This window comes from Haliotis rubra, unplaced genomic scaffold (assembly GCF_003918875.1).
Source record: "Haliotis rubra isolate DU_JTF1 unplaced genomic scaffold, ASM391887v1 Scf112, whole genome shotgun sequence".
NCBI classification, from domain to species: domain Eukaryota; kingdom Metazoa; phylum Mollusca; class Gastropoda; order Lepetellida; family Haliotidae; genus Haliotis; species Haliotis rubra.
This window is the reverse complement of record NW_025765026.1, coordinates 1,626,234-1,650,612: the sequence shown is the minus strand read 5'-3', so window position 1 is coordinate 1,650,612 and position 24,379 is coordinate 1,626,234. Positions and strand designations below refer to the sequence as shown.

The following is a 24,379-nucleotide window of genomic DNA, read 5'->3' as shown; positions in this document are numbered from 1 at the left end:
TTGATTTAGTACGTGTGAATACAAGCAAAACAAATATAAATAGTCTCCTTAAACAGGAACAGACATCGGGAAGTCGTACATTTCGGTCTACATTACATTTCATTAACTTACAAGTAATAATAAAATTAAGTCGAGGGTTCCTGGCTGAATTATATTGATAGGCACTGTGATCGATAGCACCGTCCCTGGTTCAACTCTATTTATTCGTTAACAAGAGGACTGCCAAGCTACCCCCAGAGTCTTAATTGCAACTGTAGAAGAAGTGGCCAGATTAGACTTTCGCCTAATTTCACATACGTTGTTGAAAATGAGATTGTGCTTTTGCTAGGCCCTTCTCAATATACATGACAAATCGCATACATCAAACGAATGGAAGAATGCTAATTTCGTTTGCTCTTCGAACCAATACCAAAGCTATCCTTTCTTACGTTGTCCTCAAAGTACAGTCTCATGTAAAGCAAGTCTAATTCTGTTAGAGTCCTTGCTTCATATATTAACGTGTACTACTCGTAAAACAAGTGCTGTTTGGGATCAGCATGTGTAACGGATATCGATTGGCTTACATATTCAGCATGAGATGTATATATATTATGTACATGAAATGGCGTTCAGAGCAGAGCGCACCCTATTTCTCTCAGTTCATTCCGTAAACATTACAGGCTGACTGAATATCATAATAATGTTATATTTATTTGGTTTATTAAATTAACTTTTTTTATTTATTTTGGTGAATCCACAAAGTAAACGCTTTTTGTGACAATACCTTTCACATTAAACAATATGGAGTTTCATTCATGTAAAAACTAAATGAAATATAATGGGGTTACTGTTTCTGCAGCCATACGTTCATGTAATATTGGCAAACAAATATTTACAACTAAGTTTCCCTTCTGGAACTTTGGAAACATTACCACGCGGTTTCATACAAAATATGGATTTCTCATTCGGTAGTGTCCTTTTTCTACCACTTGATCATAGTGTTTTAAGAAATTGTCTTCGTCTGCAGTGTCACAGACTAATAATAATTATGATTTTACTGTTAACATGAGTGTCACTATCGAAAACAGGGTACACAATGGTTTATTTGATCCCCAAATATGATCTGAATAGACGAATCTACGGGACCAGTTTGCAAATCCAGAAAGGCAATGTAATGTTAAAGTAAGATTATGTAAAATATTTTGAAACGCATTTCTTGCTTGACGTATGATTCTATAAAAGAACTTAATCATAACAAATGTCAGCTGTGTGTCTATACCATAAAGCAATTCCTGCAAGCTTGATAAAACATAACATGTCGTAATTATATATGACAAATCGATTGAAAATAGACCATGTCTATCGTTATTGTAATATAATATCATTATTCTACATGTTTAAAGAACTGTTCTATTGATGTGTATTAGTAAGCCATTGGGAATATATACTCAACAAAAACGTTCAGGACCACCCCAGTTTTCAATATTAAAGTATTTCACAGTTCATGTTATAATCCATATAATACTTCAATGTTGAATATTGGGGTGGTCCTTAACGTTTTGTTGAGTATATATAAATACAATGCGTTCAGGTTGACCTGTTCGTGGTCAAATATGAAATATTGAATATCGCTCAGAGCTTCAAAAGAAAATGTATTAACATTTGATTTAAAATATTCGTTCCGCTTCACATATGTAAAGCTTTTTTCTACTTGAGGGTCTGCGGAACATTCTCTGGTATATTTGTAACGTGTAATATTTTTTTATGTATGTTTTTTTGTGTTTACTTAGTATTGTTGCAAACACTTCACCGTCCTCCAAATGCATGTGGAAGCACACTAGCCGAAGCATAGCGTCATGTAAACAAAGATACCCTGGTCAGGCTCTACTTAAGCGAGCAAGCATATCTTAATCTGCTTACTTCAGGGCTCTGTGTCCAACAGTTGATACAAGGACTGAAAGCAAAATGATGAGGGGGATTGAGGAAACGGAAATTCGGGGATCTTATCAATGTAACGCACATGTGTTGTAGTGCTATGTCTTATTCCCTGAACATATTGGAAACCAAGACCGGCATGGTTCGATATCGTCAATGATAGATGCTTCACAAAACCCTGTGTATGGTAATGACCAGTAGAACCATATTGGCTGGTATTTAAAATGTCGCCCTCCTTGCAAGTACTTTATTCGCCTTTGGTGGATTTTAAAAGATACAAGAAAAGGGCAGTTTACTTGAAACGTGGAAGATAAGGGAATAAATCGGGTATCATTTCTAACTTTGATTCCACATGTAAAGATTTCGGGAAAGCACGTATGTTCCCAGCAGGCTATGCTTATCATAAGAGGGAACTGAACGTGAAAGCCTGGTGACACGGTTGATGGTGTATCCTCGTATCAAACAGGAGTGGGTCGATATTCATCATGTCAGTCACTGGGCTGGATGGTCGAGACACGGATATGTCCAGACAACCGTTATACGCCAGGAAAATTCTTTAATATATGTAATGTTGCGGCGTAAAACAACATACCGTGTAAGGATCAAGTGCTCTTCAGATGATTGACGTACGTGACCATATCAGTGTAGTGTAAATGTTTTTCCTTCAATTTGATTAAATATATTCTTCCCACCAAAACCTATTTGCACATCAGCACATATTTGCACATTAAGTATTACACTATATATTATGTTTCATTATGAACAGGACAGACCTTCCAACTGTTGGCATTTACTTATGAATATTTATTGTCATAGAAAGACAAACAGAAACCTGAGATATGTCTCACAGTTTACCCACAACCACGTCGCTCCTAAACAACGTGGTCTCATTCGTATCTTTATCACAAGACCATGAACTATGTGTTATATTTATTGTAAAACAGGACGTCAATGTAATTACAAAATAAACAACGTTCCTTGTTGGGATCTTCAAGATAAAACTAATTAAATATAACTGAAAGATTTTTCATAATACCAACTAAAAATACTTCAGAAATACAAATTTTCAGTTTGTCTCCTAAACGCCATATTCGCATCATAAGATGCAAGTTTCATCACCTCTATTTTCAGTATAAATTACTTCTAACGCTCTTTCCTCATGTTTTTACTGATCCTATATCATACTGTATAGTAAGACTAATAAGGACCACGAGTATTTTAGAACAGTGCCCATGTATTATCCCCACCCGTATGCATTCAGAACACCTAATGAAGCTTTTTCAAACGCTTTATCTTCTAATCCGCCTACAGGAACAAAGATCCGATCAAAAAGAAGGATTTTGACATAACATGAAAAGCTGTAGTCTGTAATACCGAAAATCTTACGGTTTATCTGGTCTGTGATCCGATCCGAGGTAATTATAGTTCAAAAAGATAGCTCTCTGGGGCTCTTAATGAAAAGTATGTTGAAGGTTATAGCATATAGTACGTGTTTTCATTTAAATTAAAAGCTATTCAAATACCAAAGGAAGTATTTTTTACGTTGTCATGTCAGTGGCATATATTTACTGCTATTATGACTTCTTTAGATGTTACTATTTGGTTGGAATATTGATGTGCTGATGCAAAATGAGGAATGTGCATGTAATGTACATGCTTTTTAGGAAAGGATATTTCAACTATAAAATTGATACAAACATGCTTAATGTTTCATAAGGATCACAAAGTTAAAGAGTTTTGTTAACCAAATGTGAACACATAGCCATTGCGTATGAATGAACTTTTGTATTAAGTGATGCAATCCTGTATATATCTGAAATTATATAATCGATATCTTAAACAAGTACAATTTGACTGAAGTGAAATGTGTTTTTTAACCCCAGCGAAATAGCACTTTTTTGCGGAACAGCGTTCAGTCCACTTAAAAGTATTATTTTCACGAGGACAAAAATGGACAGATGTTTTCACAACTTACATAGCCCAATTGACACCAGAACACTTGTTCAAAAACACGTTAATCTCATCTCGAGACTTCTTAAATTAAACAAGAATTCAAAAAGTAAATGTGTCAATTTATGAGACAGGCATGTCATTTGACGAGAAAAACAAGTATCATGTTTGTCACAATATGTAAATTGCCTTTAAAAGTGCCTGATAAATTTAAAACATATACACAACAGGTTCCTCTTCCACTTAAGATTCTGGGATTCTCAAAACACGCGTACGCATGGTACAATTACAGCTGTCGGTGGAAACCATGTGGAGCTATTCATTTAATTATCAACCTAACAAAATTAATTTAATCAAATATACGGTTGGTTAGGGTGCTTCTCTGTGTGAAAAACAATCCCCAGCGATTTACGTGTCCCCAAAGTTTAGCAACTATTTCATTTCGTCAACGAAAACCCCCAACACTGAGTTTTGGGAATTGTCGTTGCGGTTTGCCTTGTCAAGGGTCATGAACAGCGGCAGTGCCCCATCAATCAGCAAATGTCCAGTGAATTCACGGACGCTGCTTCTTTATATCACCCATGCTTTAATTCGCTCCACAAAGACTAATCTAGAGGCGAGGAACTCTTAATTCAAGCATCCAACATGAAAACGAAGACGGCTCATTTCCGTCAGAAAGCGTTTGTTGGCCAGGAGGTGGCGCCATCTAACGTAGGGAAAGCAAGATATCGACTGGTATTGCCTAGCGAGTGATCGACTGGGAGCGCGAGCCTCCACGGTCAGAGCAACAACTGGCGAGTGTTATACGCTACAGTATGCGATTGACAGTATAACATGGGACCCGCTACAACCATGGATATGTTAAGGTATATTTCCCTTATACTTCTGACAGTTTGTGATGCAAATGACAATGCTAAAAGACTGTTCGATGACTTGTTGAGAACAAGCGGTTATAACAAGCTTATCAGGCCAGTGGGGAATGAATCGGACAAGTTGTACGTGAAGCTGGGTATGAGATTGTCCCAGCTCATAGATGTGGTGAGTATACAAGGTGATATACTTCTATGACACCTATTGTCTTTCCCTGCCCTTTTAAGCTGTTCAAGTACAGTCTATGTTTGTTGTTGAGGCGAGAACTCTAGAAGCCCACTCACCTCTCCTGTGCGGCGTGTTTGCGAGAGTGCATATGCGGGCGAGGGTTATATATAGTAAGCATGTTCAGCCTCCCATGTTTCGTTTCTCACCTTAAGCTGTCAGTTTTCTCGTTTCTAATTCGGGTGAAAATATTTACGAATCATTTGCGCGTAACTTCAGAAAAAAAATTCTAGTTAGATTAAAAAATATTGATAAATTTTCGTTGATGTATTTCATGACATGCGGACATCTGTGCATTTTTGCTGTATTATTGACATTATACTATAGCCTATCGTTAGATTTTATTCTGTTCATGAAGATTAATTTTTGGAGAGTTTTCCGAATATTGTAGATAATTATTGATATATATTGATAAATATTAAGTTATTTTGTAAGTGTACGTTAATAAACATAACACGAAAAAAATTCACATATTTTTACGTGAAATTAGTTTTGACTGGTACTGTTTAATTTGTGTCTTGTTTGTTTTTAACCCTCACTGAATTAAGGATGTTTACCTATGATAACGTCTAAAACATATTTCATGAACCGTTGAAAATTAGTTTCTGTATCAGTTCTGTATATTTCGCGAAAAAATCGACGTTTTCACCAGCATGAATGAAATATAAGTATATGCAATGGAGAATAAATATGTAAAGACTTTCAATTGTTTATCCCTCTCGCGAAGATTTATGACCGTTGCAACGCGGTACGTGAATGGGCCTTGTGTACTGTGTGTACCATACTTTGTTTACATATGTTCGATAAGGGCCCGTGCTATTTAGGTGTAACGGTAACGTTATTGGACGGTCACGTGACACGTCCCGCACATGTTACAACTTTAAACATTGACACGGTCTTAAGTTATTCGTGCGTTTCACGCGATCGATCAGCAGATCAGATGCGACAGGAGTACCACGTGCATTTATAATAATAATGATGATGGTAATGATAATTTCGATTACCATACAATAGTACTATATTTTGTGTTTTGTTTTCACTCTGGATCGAAGCTGAGTATTTTGTAGATTTAATTTTGACTTGTTCGTCTTTTTAGTATCTTTAATTTTGTCATATTCAGAGGCATTATACTTTTTGGCAAGTTAATCCACTTTACAAAAAAAATGCATGTCACTTTAATGACATTATTGAACGAAGTCGTACTTCTTTCGTAGAATCTAATTAAATACTATATAACAGACAATAAGATGCGTGCGCACGTGGCTATAATGAAGATCATGCTAAGATGCCCCAAGTCCCATTAGGGAAAGTTGGGACAAGTTTTAAAGAACAATTTGTCTTGCTTTAAACTAAGTTAAATATACATTTCCCTACACTCATTAAGGGGCGGTGGGGTAGCCTTGTGGTGAAAGCGTTAGCACGTCACGCCAAAGACCCGGGTTCGATTCCTCACATGGGTGCAATATGTGAAACCCATTTCTGGTGTCCCCCCGCCGCGATAATGCAGGAATATTGCTAAACTCGGCGTAAATTAAACTCCTCACTCACTTACCAGAACTGTATTGCTACTACCATTGTTGATGCTGCTACTGTTGATGCTGCTAAACTCTCTCACGTAGTTATTAAAGTACTAACCCCCACTTCCAATCGATAATGTTTCGATTTAAGGGTCGTTTGCAAATGTCTAACCCCAAATACAGCCAATATTTCACAGTCATTCGTTGGGGTCAAGGTCGTAAAGACACATCACTGCGTAGAAATACAGCGTAAGTGCGGGCAGTGAAACGTTCCACACAAAGAGATATACCTCATTCTTTGCTCCATGTTGTGTGCGATGGACACAGTAATATTTTCTTTGTTATCTCCAACAAATAGTGACTCTTGTGACGACATTGCCTTTAACCTCCACAGCCAGGGCGCTTGACCCCTTTCAACTGCAAGGGCGTTCAGTAAACAGATCGCTCTCCTCAGTCATACCAGAACATCATCATCAATCATACCAGAACAAACCTTACCCTGATACAACGCTAGTGGTGTGTTCATTGTTTGTCTGCTCGGCTTTCAAGAAAGCATTAACAGGATGAACTTCAGTTTATGGGAATCTCTGGCGCTGAGTTCAGCCAACAGATATTGCGGGTTTCTTAAAGATCCGTATAATACGTTTGAAGTATTTTATAGACCGAAGGCCTTGTTATACATTGTGACGAATGACTGGTTCGCACGCTAACATGAAGAAGTTACCGAGAGCGTTGTTGGTAAATGTTTGTTTTAGATCCAGAACGTATGGCCAGAAACTAGTTCAGATTAGTTTAAGGGACGATACGTGCGTGTTGAACTGTGCTTTGTGGATGGGCACAGAACAGTAACTGTTTATTGTCAATAAAAGGGTTCATCAAAATATAATTTTCAGTGTCAGCAATAAACACTGAAAAATGTGTGTGAAGAGGATATTTTCCAATACCGATAATGCTCCTCAAAAAGTAAATTGAATGGCAGTGCCAATGTCTTTTATGGTTTTGCCTTTCCCCAAAAAAATGAAAAATGTTTTCGAGCTTCATAATAAATCGTACTTTAGGACTGGATAAGAACACCTTTTCGGACACCTGGTGTCATCGCTGTTTGCTTGTGATTGATAATAACGTGTCCATGATATTGTCGGTATCGTGCAGACTACTCTTTTTTCTACTATTTTTTCTCGTGGATATGCAAAGGGGGATGTCGCTGTTATTTATCGTGGATATGCAAGGGTGATGTCGCTGTTATTTATCGTGGATATGCAAAGGGTGTTGTCGCTGTTATTTATCGTGGATATGCAAAGGGAGATGTCACTGTTATTTATCGTTGGTATGCAAAGGGTGTTGTCGCTGTTATTTATCATGGATATTCAAAGGGTGTTGTCGCTGTTATTTATCGTGGGTATGCAAAGGGTGATGTCGCTGTTATTTATCATGGGTATGCAAAGGGAGATGTCGCTGTTATTTATCGTGGATATGCAAAGGGTGATGTCGCTGTTATTTATCATGGATATGCAAAGGGGTGTTGTCGCTGTTATTTATCGTTATGCAAAGGGAGATGTCGCTGTTAAATCGTGGGTATGATGTCGCTGTTATTCATCGTGGGTATGCAAAGGGAGATGTCGCTGTTATTTATCGTTGGTATGCAAAGGGTGTTGTCGCTGTTATTTATCATGGATATTCAAAGGGTGATGTCGCTGTTATTTATCGTGGGTATGCAAAGGGTGATGTCGCTGTTATTTATCATGGGTATGCAAAGGGAGATGTCGCTGTTATTTATCGTGGATATGCAAAGGGTGATATCGCTGTTATTTATCATGGGTATGCAAAGGGTGTTGTCGCTGTTATTTATCGTGGATATGCAAAGGGTGATGTCGCCGTTATTTATCATGGATATGCAAAGGATGTTGTCGCTGTTATTTATCATGGGTATGCAAAGGGAGATGTCGCTGTTATTTATCGTGGATATGCAAAGGGTGTTGTCGCTGTTATTTATCGTTGATATGCAAAGGGTGTTGTCGCTGTTATTTATCATGGATATTCAAAGGGTGTTGTCGCTGTTATTTATCGTGGATATTCAAAGGGTGATGTCGCTGTTATTTATCGTGGATATGCAAAGGGAGATGTCGCTGTTATTTATCGTAGATATTAAATGGGTGTTGTCGCTGTTATTTATCGTGACGAATGTAACCTGTTTATGACAGCAGCATCCCTTCACTCCAACAACGCAGTCCTCATCCTATGACCCTTCAAACCCTCACACTTCCCCTTTACCCTCACACGACACCCCTTCTCCCTCAACCACGCCCAGGGGCGGTGGGGTAGCCTAGTGGTTAAAGCGTTCGCTCGTAAAGCCGAAGACCCGGGTCCAATTCCCCACATGGGTACAATGTGTGAAGCCCATTTCTATTGTCCCGTGCCTTGGTGTTGCTGGAATATTGCTAAAAGCGGCGTAAAACCATACTCACTCAAGCACTCAAGCACGCCCACCACTGAGGCCCTTCCAGCAATGTACCTGTAGATAAGCTAGGACTATTTTGATATCACTTGATATTTTATCCGTTGTATGTAAAGCGTCATAACAGAATCAGATTAATAATGCATAACACTCATTTATAGATCACCTCACCTCTCATCCTGAAGACACACACACACACACACACACACACACACACACACACACACACACACACACACACACACACACACACACACACACACACACACCGAAACCAGTCCACCCCTTAACACGTGGATCCGCTGTGTACAAAAACGTCTTGTTTGACAAAGGCAGCAGGATCTTTTCCGAAACGTCGCATCATAATAAAGATATTTCATCCATAAAAAATATTGCCTTTATAAGTTGTAGTCTATTCATGTAAATTGTACATTAATTTTCGAGTACTTAGTATATTGCCGGGCTAAAAAATATATACTTGAAAACCGGGTGTTAAAAACTTCCCAGCCCTGAAACAGTCACCGGAAAACTGCAAGGGTACTAAACACAACTATGGCATCCATATCATGTACGATATCAACGATTAACGTTTATTGTTTGTTTAATGTTTAGACTCCAGCTAAGAAGGATAACGAAAAATCAACAAAATACTTTCCGCATCCCGAAAAAATCCCTTCCAAACGCAGATAAGGATTATTTTATGAGCAGGTGTTTATGAATCATTATCAAATAGTGATGATAGCAGGTGCTGTCGAAATCTGAGCGTATCCGGCCCAAACGGTGGCATAATGCATAGTCTAGTCCATTGTTCACCTGAAAAACACACGGGAACATGTGGCACAAGTCAAGCTAGGGAATTACACTTGACATCAGTTCCGCCACAAATGTGATTTGTAAATGTATCCAGCGTGTCTGCCAGAAGACTTTTTGGAAGCATTACTGAAACCTTGATTGTGGTAACCCTAATCAAACAACTGAGCATGGGTCGTATGACACTCTTTGAAATCCAGGTAAGTTGAGCATGCTCGAATGTACCTAAAACAGCGAACTGGAAATACGAAGGCTGGGGCTGCATGAATATTGTTCGACATAAAGAGAAAGTTGACAAATACATGTTTTCTAAACAATTAAATTTGCCTATTTTGTTAAATATATAATAGGCCAAGTACTGTTATCTTCCGTTCGTCTTACATCTTCCGTTTAGTGGAAGACCGTTCGTTAAAATAGATGCCATTGACAATGAAAGTGCGGTTCACAGTGCAGGTAGGTATACAACCACTCGCTGACAGATAGAGATTTATGACAACGGTTGTCTGCAACATTACCAGTCATAATTTGAACGCAGTGCCGTTCTTGTTCCGGAATCTTTGAATGTAGATCAGGTCACGGAATATTTTGTGATCACGACAAGTTCTCAACCCCGTGATTGACGTGTATTGTGACGTTAGTAATATCGCGTGACTTATTTATAGTAGGATGTAAAGTACTTCTCAAACACCGTGAAATCAGACATTATAATATTCTGACGGCTTAAATCTAGCTTCGGTTTCAGGCTGTAAAGATTGTGCGTCATTTGATCAGAACTATCGCATTATTTTAATTTACAGAAGGACATACGAACATTCAAACAGTCCTTGTGTTCTGGGTTCCTGGACAGAGTTGTTTGTTTGTTTGTTTGTTGTTTAACGCCACACTCACCATCATTCCAGCCGTATAACGGCAGTTTGTATATAATCGAGTCTGGATCAGACAATCTCATGATTGAATCATGAGCATCGATCTAAGCGGTTGGGATCGTGACACTTATCAACCAGGTCAGTCAGCCTGACCACCCGATCCCGTTAGTCGACAAGCATTGGTTGCTGAAGACCAATTCTAAACCGGACCAGGTTAGCTATTCTCGAAACGTTCGTAGCCCTACGAACTTCTTAAGCCCATTCTTAACACATTGGCTACAATCAAAGTTAAGAATTCTTAGGGGTACGAACGTTTCGAGAATAAGGCCCCTGAAATGGTCCCTTGGCAGAGTAGGTCCCAAGCATCGTTGTTAGATCTGACTAGAACATTTGCGTCAGCGTGCTCATACTATCAGCCACTGGTTCAGACCCAAACTAGTTATCGTGACATAGCTGGAAGACTGCTAACAACGTCGGCAAGCAACATTCACTCATTCACGGTTTTCCAAGGAGCTCGCAGATCAAATTAGCTACAACAGCCACAAAAGCTACAACAGCCATCCAATCCCCAGTCGATAACCTTTGTTGATGTTCTTAACAATTTTGGGACTGTTGGAATCAGTCAGATGTCAGATCCAATGCCATTCATACACAAGTGCAACGAATGAAACTCATCGTGCCCTGTTAACCAGCATCAGTCATTTTCCTGTAAGGATATATGTTCTATTGAGGTGTAGCCCTGCTGGAAATCACAATAGACCCCCGTGACCTGTGCATGGCAGTAAAATTAGTGAACCTTTAAATTCTGTCCACATAGAGCAATTTGTTAGGGCCCTCTCGTTTTCTCCGCCCCTGGTGTAAACACGTGCGTCCTTGCTTGTCATAGGTTGTCAATTGCATCGATCAGGGACCAGCTGCTCTCGTGTCACTCAAACCAACCAAGGGGGAACTTACCTGTCAATCACAAGCAAAACGAAAAATACAACGTCTAAATACAGTCTGGATGCTTCGTTCTCCAGGAAACCTCGTGTATAGATTGCCTATTTGTAAGTGCACTTGAATTACGGGTAAATACGTTACGTGAGCATCAATTTAGTTAGGTGATTAGAAGGTTTTGTACCGGCTGATTGCGTGTGTCGGAATTGCGTCTCGTTATAATGTTACGAAGGTTTCGATCTTATTTTGTTATCTGCTTGGAACAATTGACATGCCTTCACGTGTGTGTGTACCGGGTACCAACGGTACAGCAAGGGACGATCACCTTCTTGCGAACACCTGATATCAGTTTGATAGTGATTCTTGAACATGTATATGCGCATGGTAGAGTCAGAATCGTTCAATCTACTCTCTCACTTTTATTTACAATTTTCGTATGTAGTGTTATGATTATAATATGTTATTAAATCTTTCATAAACTCTTTATTGAATATTTTTCTTCTCTGTAAGTTTCAAAGATATTGCTAGTTTTTAAAACACGATTTTTTAAAAACGATTTTAAAAATCTCAAAACACGTTGAGTGATTCATCCACAATCGCCTTTTCATATGAAGTCAAATTATTTTGTAATTGACATGCAAGTCATTCTTAAGAAATTTCGGACCCAGCTCTGTGATCCTAATTTCCATAACTGACTGATAGCGATGATGTGTTCATTAAGTAAAACAACATCGTAACTCACGCGTAATCACATACTCTCGCTACTTCAAGCAGTAGTCTACTTGTTCCATTCCCCAGTGCGGTATGTATATGATAAATCATTAAACTCTGTATCGTAAAAAACGCGTTGACCTTCACCCTTATGCACGTTCACTGATTCTCATCCGTCCCCGTTGACCTTGCGTGCTCTGTAATCGTTTTCGCATGACGTCGTTACACTATACTTTAATTATGAATCGATCGTAATGCAAGAAATATAAACCACCTGAAAAGAAAACTGCTATTGGAAGTGAAATTTCTGTTGCGAGCTAATGGTATCTAAAAAAACACATTGCACATGCACAATGCGGAAATTGTGGATCCAAATATGTCCAGATGTTATTTTAACTTGCGTTAATACGCAACCCCCATTATCAGCTTGATGATACTATTTCCTCAACATCTCCACCTGTGTACGAGAAAGCGTTCATTGGAGACTACATGTAAATAAAGATAAACATGCATGTTTCATTTACGAGACGTACGGTTGGTTAGGAACTGTGTGCGTAATGCGTAAGTCGTTGAGTTTTCCCACTTGTAACGTGAGTTCAAACTCGCCTATGTTCATTTAAAAACCAACCAAGTAAAAGAACTGTTAATCAACCCAGTGCCTGTCTACATCCCAATCATGTTCCGCCAATTTCCATTAATTAACATGAAACATGCACAACGCACTTTGATCAGTAAACCCCCATCTAATGACGGATAAAATGAGATTTTCACTGGAATATCGTTACTTCCGTAGAAAAGACGGCATGGCTGAAAACAAGCTTAGGAATCTTGAAAGTGTTATTATGTCAGTTTTTCTTTGATGCATCGCACGTGCTCATTTCTCGTAGAAATTCCTGCCGCCTCTAAGTTGTATCTTGTGAATGTAAAAATCATTTTAGGAAAGTAACGGAAAAATCATAACATGTAAGCTAGCAAGGAGGCTTGGTTCGTACAACTTAACCAGGATTGCTGGATACGTTAGTGTTGTAGAGTCGGACAACTGAAACAGTACGGCTGTGTACGTCAGTCCGTTGTATCGGGCAACCAATCTGTCTATGTGCGTCTGTCCGTTGTATCGGGCAACCAGTCTGTCTATGTGCGTCAGTCCTTTGTATCGGGCAACCAGTCTGTCTATGTGCGTCAGTCCTTTGTATCGGGCAACCAGTCTGTCTATGTGCGTCTGTCCGTTGTATCTGGCAACCAGTCTATGTACGTTAGTCCGTTGTAAAGGGCAACCAGTCTGTGTACGTCAGTCCGTTGTATAGGGCAACCAGTCTATGTACGTTAGTCCGTTGTATAGGGCAACCTGTCTATCTGTGTACGTAAGTCCCTTGGGTCGGGCAAGTACTCTGTGTACGTCAGGTCGGTTAAAATACATTAAGGCAATGTGATATATTTTGTTTCGTTCTCAAAACGCATCACACCATTAAATTGCGGTTTCAGAGTAATGGGCGACAAGTGTAGCTCGACGCGATTTTCCTCCGATCCAAAGAGGAACGTTGTTAAGTTTATGTCTGCGTTAAATTCGGTGGTCTTTGCAATGGCTACTTTATGTCCAGGCCAGGTTGGGCTCCAGAAATAACATCTTTGTGTAACAGAATCAGTTCGTATGGGAAGCTTTTAGCCATAGAACATTGACTATTATCAGAGCAAATATGCAAGGAGGTTTTGCGTCAGGAGCTCCTGGATATTACCAAAGGAATGTTCGATGCGAAGTTTTTAGAAATGCAATGAATCACTGATAACCTTCTGGAACTCCTATCCTCATTTAGACAGCAGGAAATCGGAAAAGTAAAAACCCATCGCTATCACCATTCTGTCATGACAATCAGCCAGGGGATCGCTACCCATAAATTATTCCCGTGCTACAGGCCATAGCTTCTCTATTAACCCCTGGTGCAGACCCGCTGCCCAACATATCGGTCGAGCAGGCTGGTTCATGGCGCCGCTTAATTCCAATTATTAATTCACAAAAATGCGCCCCGAGAAGAGGATATTTTAATGAATCGTGGGAAATAAACCTTGTACTTATAAATTTAATGATCTCATCAGATATGCCGAGACTTAAATCCCTCAGCTGATTAAGGGCGTTTTGGGAATTGAATTTACTGTTGTCGATGAAGCTCACCTACTAGAATACTACACAAGTATTGCGGTATTGACGTCTTCATGATACTAGTTATTTCCTGGTGACCTGGCCGACAGGGGTTGTTTGACAACTTTTCTGGTTGACATGCTCAACGGAAATCAAAAAGAGATGTAACTCCCAATTGTAATGTTTTGTGAGTGCCCAATCTGAATACTAGGCTGTTGTTATTTAGGGTAGTATTAGTGCAGTATTTCAACATTGAAGTCTCCCGATTCCGTTCAAATATGCTTTATGGTTTGTAGTTCTCCGTGGACTCCCCAGTGTAACATTTACCCCGCTGCCGTTACGCTCAGCGCAGTGTGTTTAACAAATGATAATTTAAATCTTCTGTATCTACATTTTTCAAACATCTACAGTATGTCTTATCAACATGTCTTATCAATAGTCTGTACTATCAACATATTTCAATAGTCTACACTGTCAACATATTCCAATAATCTGTTTTATAAACATATTACAGTAATCTGTTTTATCAACAAATTCCAATAATCTGTTTTATCAACATATTTCTATAATCTGTGTTATCAGCATATTTCAATAATTTGTATTATCAACATATTCCAATAATATGTTTTATCAACTAGTTCCAATAATATGTTTTATCAACATATTTTAGTAATATGTGATGTCAACATAATAACAAAATCTGTTTAATCAACATATTCCAATAGTCTGCGCTGTCACAATATGTCAGTAGTCCGCAGTGTCAACATATTTATATATTCTGAGGTATCCTAATAATTCAGTCGTCTGTGGTAACGACATATTGCACTAGTCTTTTGTTTCAACATATTATAATCTACAGTATGGCCATATATTCATAATCTGTAGTATAGGCAGATTCAATAGTAAGTGGTATCAACATATTTCAATTAGCTGCGGTGTCCATATTTGTCAATAGTCTGCAGCATCAATGCATTCCAATAGTCTGTAGTTCTTCTAAATATTTCAAAAGCTTGCAATTTCTCAAACTTTATGAGACCAGGTTTTCATTTGTATAAGCAGTTATGTCATAATTTAGCAAATGCTATGGCAGTTTGTAAACTTTTTCCCATTCTTCTGTCAAGACCGGATTTTAGTCATGTTCGAGGGATGTCACTGACCTTGAGAACATACGGTAACTCTGGTCGACAGAAATCCGCTAGATCTTAACCAATCAATACTAAGATGTGCTCAAACGGACCAATCAGAAAGTTCAATACCTTGAGTCAATTTGAAAAGCCAAGATCTAGTTTCAAAGCAAGATGAAGCGGATGTTCTCAATTCAAATGCCTTCGATTTAAGAACTTCCTGCAACTTCTCGTGACATGGAGAAGCTTTTTCTACCACGCATTCTTGGAGTATTGAAACATCAAATGAAAACGGAGTCATGGTTTTCAGGTCCGACACTGACGTGTCCGCCACATTGGTCATGCATTAGCAATGGAGGGCCGTGTGTTCGGTGATACCTTTCATCTGGATGTTCTCGCAGTCGGGTAGTTTAATATCACATGTTCAATTGCTATCCACTCCATGCACAAAATCCAAGACCATGTTGTTTGATAGAAAATCTTATTCCATTCAAAGTCCTTGAAAAAACAGTCTGAATGTTTGTTCTGTCCCTTTTTCACGAACAGCTTTGATTTAACGAAGATTATGATATTTGAATATCCCCCGAGCTGCCCTTTGGGATTCCAATTGTGTTTAACGAGATTCCCCTAATATTATTCATGTATTTCTTTTTCATGGCGGGTCCTTTTAGAATCATTTGATGTTTGTCATTATCAGGATGTAGAATTGATTAATTTGCAGGAGTTATTGAGCTCTTCATTTTCGATATGACTGCACAGTCAGAAGGACGGTAACACGAGCATAAGGTTCAATTTGATACGGCGTGTTTCATTACTGGAATTTGATGGAAGAAATGTGGTTTCAACATTTCTGCTATGATTCGATAACGGATTTATTCCAGCAGTTCTTGGGGATCCTCGTCGTCTGAAAACAAATCGTTTGTTTCACTTGATGTCACTAAACCAGCATGGCTTAATCGCGGGATCTGTATCTATCACAGAAAGCCAGCACAAGATCTTGTGTTCGGCAGCTCTGTATTTCCTAAATTAAATAATATTGAATAATTTTCATATTGCTCTCGAAAAATATGGCATTTCAAGTGCAAGGATATTTCATTAATAGGAATTAAGCCCTGATGTAGTGAATTTGGTATCCTTGTCTTAAATAATATATTATTGAAGTATGGTACGTACGAAATCTGTGTCTGTCAGCACATGTGATCTGCTAGTAATGGGACCTGTCGTCCGGGACTAACTTGGGATATTTCACTTGCCAACACTGCACGACCTATTTCAAGGGTCTAGGCATGTTCTTTCTGTTAAAGAGGAGTACATTCCTTTTTGTCTGAACTTTACCTGTCGCAGCAAAGTTGGTGCCTCAAAAGAAATGGTATTCATAAAAGCGATTTTATCAAAGGGATAATCAACGCAGTCTGTTTGATTTATCCGTGATGCATTTCATACAGTTAAAATTGCTATAAAGAATTTATTATGGAAAAATGATAAAGGTTACATACACAATGCAAAGAATACCCATTGACACATGCTTAATTCTGAATCACTGTATACTCCAATTGGAGATAATCTCTCTTAGGAATATACAACGTTTAGAATTGCCAATAGGTTTAAAGTCAAATCCCATCCTTCAGGGTACCCATTGACTGCGTTCATGGACTTTACATCTGTCTAACATTGTCTTCTGAATAACTCGTGTTTTCATACATGTTATCCATGTTCAATATTCCTGTTTGCGATGATTCCGTTTCGAAGTAAACAAGCCTAACAATTGCAAGTGTCATTTACTAGAATGAATTCAATACACCATGAAAAAAGTATATACCACGAATCGTGCCAAACTGGATACATAAAAGCTCTTCATCATTTTAACTCATCACTAAATGCGAAACCTCAACTGATCAATTCTTTTTAAGGTTTCCCGAGAGCAATCAAGCCCTGATGTTAATTAGATTAAGAGGTTTTAAAAGTAGCACTTGGCATTAGGAGAGACGGTCTTGCAGCGTGAAATCAATGCTTGTATAAGACAGGAATAATAAGACGTGATGCCAAGCATTGATTAACTACATCAAATCTCGCAATCTGCGATACATCGATCAACCTCTCCACTCGATCTGCCCACAAGTGTTAGTCTTTGTTAATATCAGTTCTTGTGTCTACACTGGTTGCTGTCCAGGTATGTGTTGATCATAGCATTACAATAGGGGACAATTCCATGAATACACAGTCCAATGGGAATATTGAATGTGCAAATCGTGAAATGAATACGTGTGTATTTGATAGTAATGTTATTGATGTATCCAGTGATATAAGCATACTAGTATGACATCAATGTAATGTGTTGAAATTTGCTGTTTGAATTAAGCACATAAGGTCTGTATTATCTTATCTCATTTTAAATCTCTTTTAATCGCCAATATCTTAGTGATGTGCACAGTTGTATAGTACTCATCTATTGAAGTAATTTTATCATAAAGTTGAAACGAAATGTCCTACGTGAGTGTATAAGGAACTTGCCAAAATACTTTCCTAAAGAAACAAAAATGGGGATCGGTTTCTTGAATGAATGTATGTATGTACTGTGTTTTTGAGACTCAAAGTTGGTTTTCGTATTTGATAACCATCTCTACTATGAATAAGGTTTACCTTTGAGAACATTTATTTCTGTTAACACTTGGATGGGCAACTAACCATGTCTTTCTCATTATTCACTGATAGAATAGATGTGTTGGTCAGGCACCATGTTGTTCTTGTCGCGTGATTTCGAGTCTCTGCATTATGTCAAGCTAAAATAGAAGCACAGCATGATCAGTCACGTAACATTACATTCAGGAGGTTTAACAGCAATCGGTACATTACAAGTGATTATGATGTATTGTTCGGAGCAAACTTGTCACCAGATGAAGTTTGATTTATGTACATTAATAAACAAACGTAAATTATGAGGTATGTTCTTTTTACATATTTGAATATCTTACCTCGTGTAGTTTAACTGATTTCGCAGTAGAGCTTCAGGAGAAGATGGCGAATACTGTGATGTCTTTAATGGGCTCAGAAGGGTTTTCCATGATTACGTCATTAAGTGAGTGGCCACGTGGGGCTCAAAAGAATGGAAGATTTGAGGATGTATAATATGCATTACAATAATTATCTGGTGAAGAATAATTGGTAAAAATAATTTGTTGAAAAGTTCAAAATATCAACCAAGTGTTCGTCAGGTGTAAGCATGATAATTCAAACTGTTAAAACCCCTTAACTCACTTTACAATGAGCTCGACAAAGCCCTTTCCATATTCAGAGAAGCCACTGCCAAAAGTAGGTCGACTGTACGATTCCGATCCAAGCATGAGCATGTGTTTATGAATCATAACATATAGTGATGTTACCATGACTTTGTGTTCACAAATAGGTAAGCGTGTCCTGTCCCACAGATGGCACCAGCCACAAGACAGTTTCAGTAACTTCATGCTTAATCACATTCAACACAAGGTCCATATTTACATCTCACAAACTGACACTGTTAGTAACGACAGAATAGGTAATGTGTTAAATCAAAGTCGATTAACTTTCCGATAAGAATTATGAACTTGTATAAAGAACGTTACAGTAGACCAAACTAATAGTGTGCGATGAGGAAGACATTCAAAACATTAAATATATAGGGGCCGTGGTACCCTGGTGGTTGGAACGGGTTTTCGTCACGCCCTAATTCCATTCCCCATATGTTAAAGATGCCAGAAGCCCATCTTTGGCATCCCCCGCTGTGATATTCTTAGAATGTTGGTATGAGGAGTATTCACTCACTCGTTGTAAAATATTGAAAATACTGACCTCAGGACCTTATATGTCCTGAGGGGAGAAAGCTTATTAAGGAGATTTTCTTGTTTTTAATAAGTTACAATGTCTCGATGTTTCCTTTTGGAACTCACGATTAAAAGACAACCCAAAGTTAATATTAACTTGGAGGCAAGTTGGACTGTTTCCGACTGGAAGATTTACGTGTCAAGGAAAGTCGAGTAGTTTGTAATCCGCTATGCAAATATGTACAGCTGATTTGGACCTAATCTTCTTCAATCCATCACCTTCTTTTAATGCTGTTGACTCACTCCGACTCTATGCGGTGTGATCCCATGTACATCAATGTGGAGTAGGGGAATGGCGTCAAAGGGTTTGCTTTTTGAACCATGCTTTTTTGCCATTTAATATCGCTTGCTTCTCTGACCTAAGCCAATTGAGCAAAAAGTTTGGATTAAATTGAACAGTCGATGGAGGTACAAGTGAAGTAGCCTTGTAATTGAAATGAATGGAGAAGTAGCAGGCTAGATTCCATGACAAATGCAGGCGACAAACAAGGTTTCCCACTTAATCAGTCGGGACAGATTCACCAGCACGAACAGCGGACATGACAAGAGAGCAACCAGAAACACAAGACAAATGCAAGCTCTGGGACGCCTGTCTGTGTAAAGAACACGACCTTGGCGTTGACTGTGTTCAAATATCACCCACAGCATATGTTGCCCTTACCATTAAACCGTAGTCGTATTTAGGAGTCACCGATAGCTGTTTTGTATTGATGATTCAGGGGCTTGTCCATTGCGCAATCTTACGACAAAACCTGTCACATATTTGCATTACTGATATATTTTTTTTCATATCTGTGAAAACACCTTTAAAATGTTCGTGATTTTCTGTTGCTCATGTTCCAACAAGTTTTAGTCAAACTCTGATCATGATATGCCGGATTTTTACGGTCTATTTCTTCTAGTTCTTCTATTTCGGCTTGTTTGCTCTCTGAGATGTAATCTATATCAAAAACAAAAGTGGAGCATCTGTTGAAATGGAAATGTGATTATGTGTAGGGAGAGAGAAAGATATTGTGTTTAGTCTGTGATACGTCTATGATGGAGGTCTCGGCTTGACAAAAGCTTGAGTTCGGTTCCAAACAAACACATTTCACTCACACGCTTCAAACTACAGACACACGCGTGCGCGCGCCTCAAACTCTACACACACACACACAAGCCTCAAACTCTACACACACACACATACACACAAGACGCCTCAAACTCCACACACATAACACGCACATGTCTCAAACTCAACACGCACACACACACATGCACAAGTGCCACTCACACCGCTCACATCTCAAACTCCACACCGGAACACAACACTCAAGCTCCACGCGCGCGCACACACACACACACACACACACACATGCACAAGTGCCACTCACACCGCTCACATCTCAAACTCCACACCGGAACACAACACTCACCCACCTCAAGCTCCACGCGCACACACACATACACACATGCACAAGTGCCACTCACACCGCTCACATCTCAAACTCCACACCGGAACACAACACTCACCCACCTCAAGCTCCACGCACACACACACCTCAAACTCCAGCACACCATTCAAAGGCCTCAAACTACCCACCCAAACTCACAAGTACCACTCACGTACGCACACACACACACACACACACACACACACACACACACACACACACACATACGACTCGCATCTCAAAAACCACACATAAACACACCACTCACACATACCTCAAACCCCACAAAAAACATCACACACCACTCACGCTCCTCATTTCCACACGCATCAACCACATCTCAAACTACACGCGCACGCACGCACGCACGCACGCTCGCGCGGGTAAAAAACCCCAGTACTGATTCACTGGTTTCCGACGGCAATGTAGGAAGATTTCAACTGCGTGTACGCATTCCTAAGTTGACCCATGATATCTGCTCAAATTTATTTCCAATTATGTCAATTGCAAAACGTCAATATGGTGATTTGATTAGTGACTATTTTGACAAACGAAGTCCCGTAATATCCCTCCAGAAAAGGAAAGTATCTCATTTCAATGAACTGTTGTCGCTTTGAGCAGTTCCCTTCTTCAGTTGATTAGCTTGACGAGAGACCGCCATGATCTCGCCTGTTAGCGCAGGAATAACAGATGCAGAACGTATGCAAATTACTGGGTTTTGTTCATCCGTTTTGTTCATTGTGTTGACAGACCTGTTGCTTCTGTCACATACACTCAAGCTGCCTCTGTTAAGATCAATAAGCAAGGATTTCTGTCTCCCGTAACTATCCACACACACGGATCTCCTGACATCAAAAGTTGCCACCGTCAATAGATTGATATCGTGTCGAAGTGAGGTGACTTCTACTTGGAATTAATCGTGTAGATTTATTCGATTAAATGTCAGCCTATTTTTTGTCGTATTTGAGGAAGCAACATGGTAATCCGAGAGTCCCCTGTCGGTTCTGTGACTAGAGTCTCTTTGATCAAGCACTTGTGGTAATTTGAATACGTAATTTAACACGAGAATTCTTCATTTGAGGCGCCGTTCTTGAACTTCTCGCAAGACGTCTCTTGTCGAGATTACTGGATTCGGTGTCGACAGGAGAAATGCAAAGCTTTCCTCTTTGTTGGATGCACCACTAATGAAGTCATACCCAAGTTCAAACAAACTTTAAACCGAATTTAAAATTCAGGGTTCTGTAAATCTATATAAACGCTTATGAATGTAGAATAAGATACATTAAAGGGACAAAGCCCTTTCCACATCAAACAATCTACTGTAACATTTCAGCTATATCTTGAACATGTGTTTACGAATCGCTATAAAACAGTGATGACACCAGGTCTCCGTGAAGAGTGGATCCTATCCAGCCCCAGCGGTGGTAACCGTCATAAACACATACAAAGGCTAGTCAATTGTTCACCTGGAAACAGCGAGAAAGTTAGAAGGGAACACTGAGAGATGTCGATCGTTGACGTTCTGTATTTAAGTATCTTTAGAACAGCATTAGTGGTGGGGTGTTGACGGTAGCAGCATCAACAATGGCAGTAGCAGTACAGCAGAAGTAGTGGTAATAATCGCAGTAGTAGTAGTAGTAGTAGTAGTAGTAGTAGTAGTAGTAGTAGCGACAACAGATAGTAGACTGCACGTGAATAAATCTTTTCTCGTTATATCTCACGTTTGAAACATAATTTGGGAGGAGAGCCCAAAGAGATGTCCGTATTGGACGTATTACTTCTTTGTCCAGCCTTTGTAAGGACCATACGGTGTAATGATAGCACACACAACTACACTTTCTGTTGTCATTTTGTAGTAGTGAGAGGACGCTTAGGAAAGGAATAATTACCTCGTCTTCACCACACAGTCTAATGCTTGTCTAAGGTATATTTATCATTCAATTAAGTCGGTTTGAAGAGACTACTAACGTGTATCGTCGGAAGAAATGTTGGACCATTGTTACAGGAGAGGTCAGCCATTCGACGCCTGCATGGACAACTCAAATAACCGTCAACGTTACCCTTCAAAGCAGATAATTGTCGTTTATTAGGGTCATCACCATCAATTTGAGCTTCATATTAAATTAACCTTCGGCCGACCAGCCATTGCATTCATGTACAGACATTAGGCTAATTGAAAGGAGAGGCTGCAGGAAGATTCATGTTTAATATGACGTGTTCTATTTCCACGCACTATCCAATACTAATTCGTCTTAACGAGAAGCATTTCATGACATATAATCCTAAAGTGCCCTGGACGGAAGGTCACTGTCCCAAGTGTGAGTAGTGTGTTTCAATAAGAAATCGCAGAATTACGTTAGTGGACAGTGACCAGTGTGAGGTCCATCATTTGATTGTCTTCGATGTTACTGATGGTATGTAGGTTTGTTGTATAACGCCGCACTCAGCAATATTCCAGCTATATGGCGGCGATCTGTAAATAATCGAGTCTGGACCAGACAATCCAGTGATCAACCTCAAGAGCATCGATCTACGCAACTGGGATACGATGACATGTGTCAACCAAGCCAGCGAGCCTGACCACCCGATCCCGTTACAACAAGCATGGGTTTCTGAAGACCAATTCTAACCTGCATCTTGACGGGTGGATGTTACTGATGAGATGAATCTGACAACAAACACATGCATTTTTATACAAACTGAGAGGCGCACGTAACCGGTATGGTAGGACCTGCTTACCCGTTTAGCGAAACCTTGGTGTAATCGCTGATTTGCAATGATTGACTAGCAATATCTTCACCACTGTTATACCATTGGAATCAGTTTCAACGGAATATGTGTACCTTAACATTGACGTTTTACATTAATATTCCAGACAAGACACGCCATGAACACAAACAGTAGGTTTCACATACCACACTCGGTTGGAGGATCGAACCTAAATGGCGTTATAACTGTATACTTTGGGATACGTGGTATCACTTTGGTTCAGGCTGATCAAGCAAGACTTTATGTTACGAAAATAAAATATTGTATGTTTAAATATGTTGATTCAGTGACCCAGAAGTAATCAGTAACATGCATGTGGAAGAACGTCAAAATATGTTTTACATCTCTTATACTGTACAAACGTTCTGCATAAATTAGTAAAAAAAATTATTCATATCTTAAACAGAAACTTACTTGAGCACATTTTTGCTGACAATGAATATATTATTTGTTTTCCTTGGTACTTGACATATCTTCATATTAGGAAAGGATGACTGTTTACGAAGAAAAACACCAGGAATACAAAATATAAAATGGAATTCATTTTCGATATATGTTTACCTAAATGTATAGGTGGGATGAAACTGATATTATGTAAATATATACAGACAAAGTCAACACCAGAAACCATACAGTTTCACTTTTCTGCCTTAAATGAAGAAAAATGAACATTTTAGTATTGGACGATGCATGCAGTGGACTCCCCTGCTATGATTAATCAGCAAGTGCATGATATTGATTCCTTGATTTAATCAATTATTAGCAATTTTGTTTGAAACAAAATTATTAAAATATTTTTTTCAAAAGA

General features: G+C 39.0%; 1 protein-coding gene across 2 annotated transcripts in view; it reads left to right on the top strand.

The window, feature by feature from the left end:
* Positions 1–4,569: 4,569 nt before the first annotated feature.
* Positions 4,570–24,379, top strand: part of LOC124289748 (acetylcholine receptor subunit alpha-L1-like) — a 42,939-nt gene continuing 23,129 nt past the window's right edge. Inside the window, exon 1 of one of the 2 annotated variants that reach the window (XM_046726401.1) lies at positions 4,570–4,902. In XM_046726401.1, coding sequence (XP_046582357.1) covers positions 4,699–4,902 — 204 coding nt within the window. In that variant the 5' untranslated portion in view covers positions 4,570–4,698. The remainder of the gene's footprint in view (positions 4,903–24,379) is intronic. The other variant, XM_046726397.1, reaches the window with a different exon arrangement.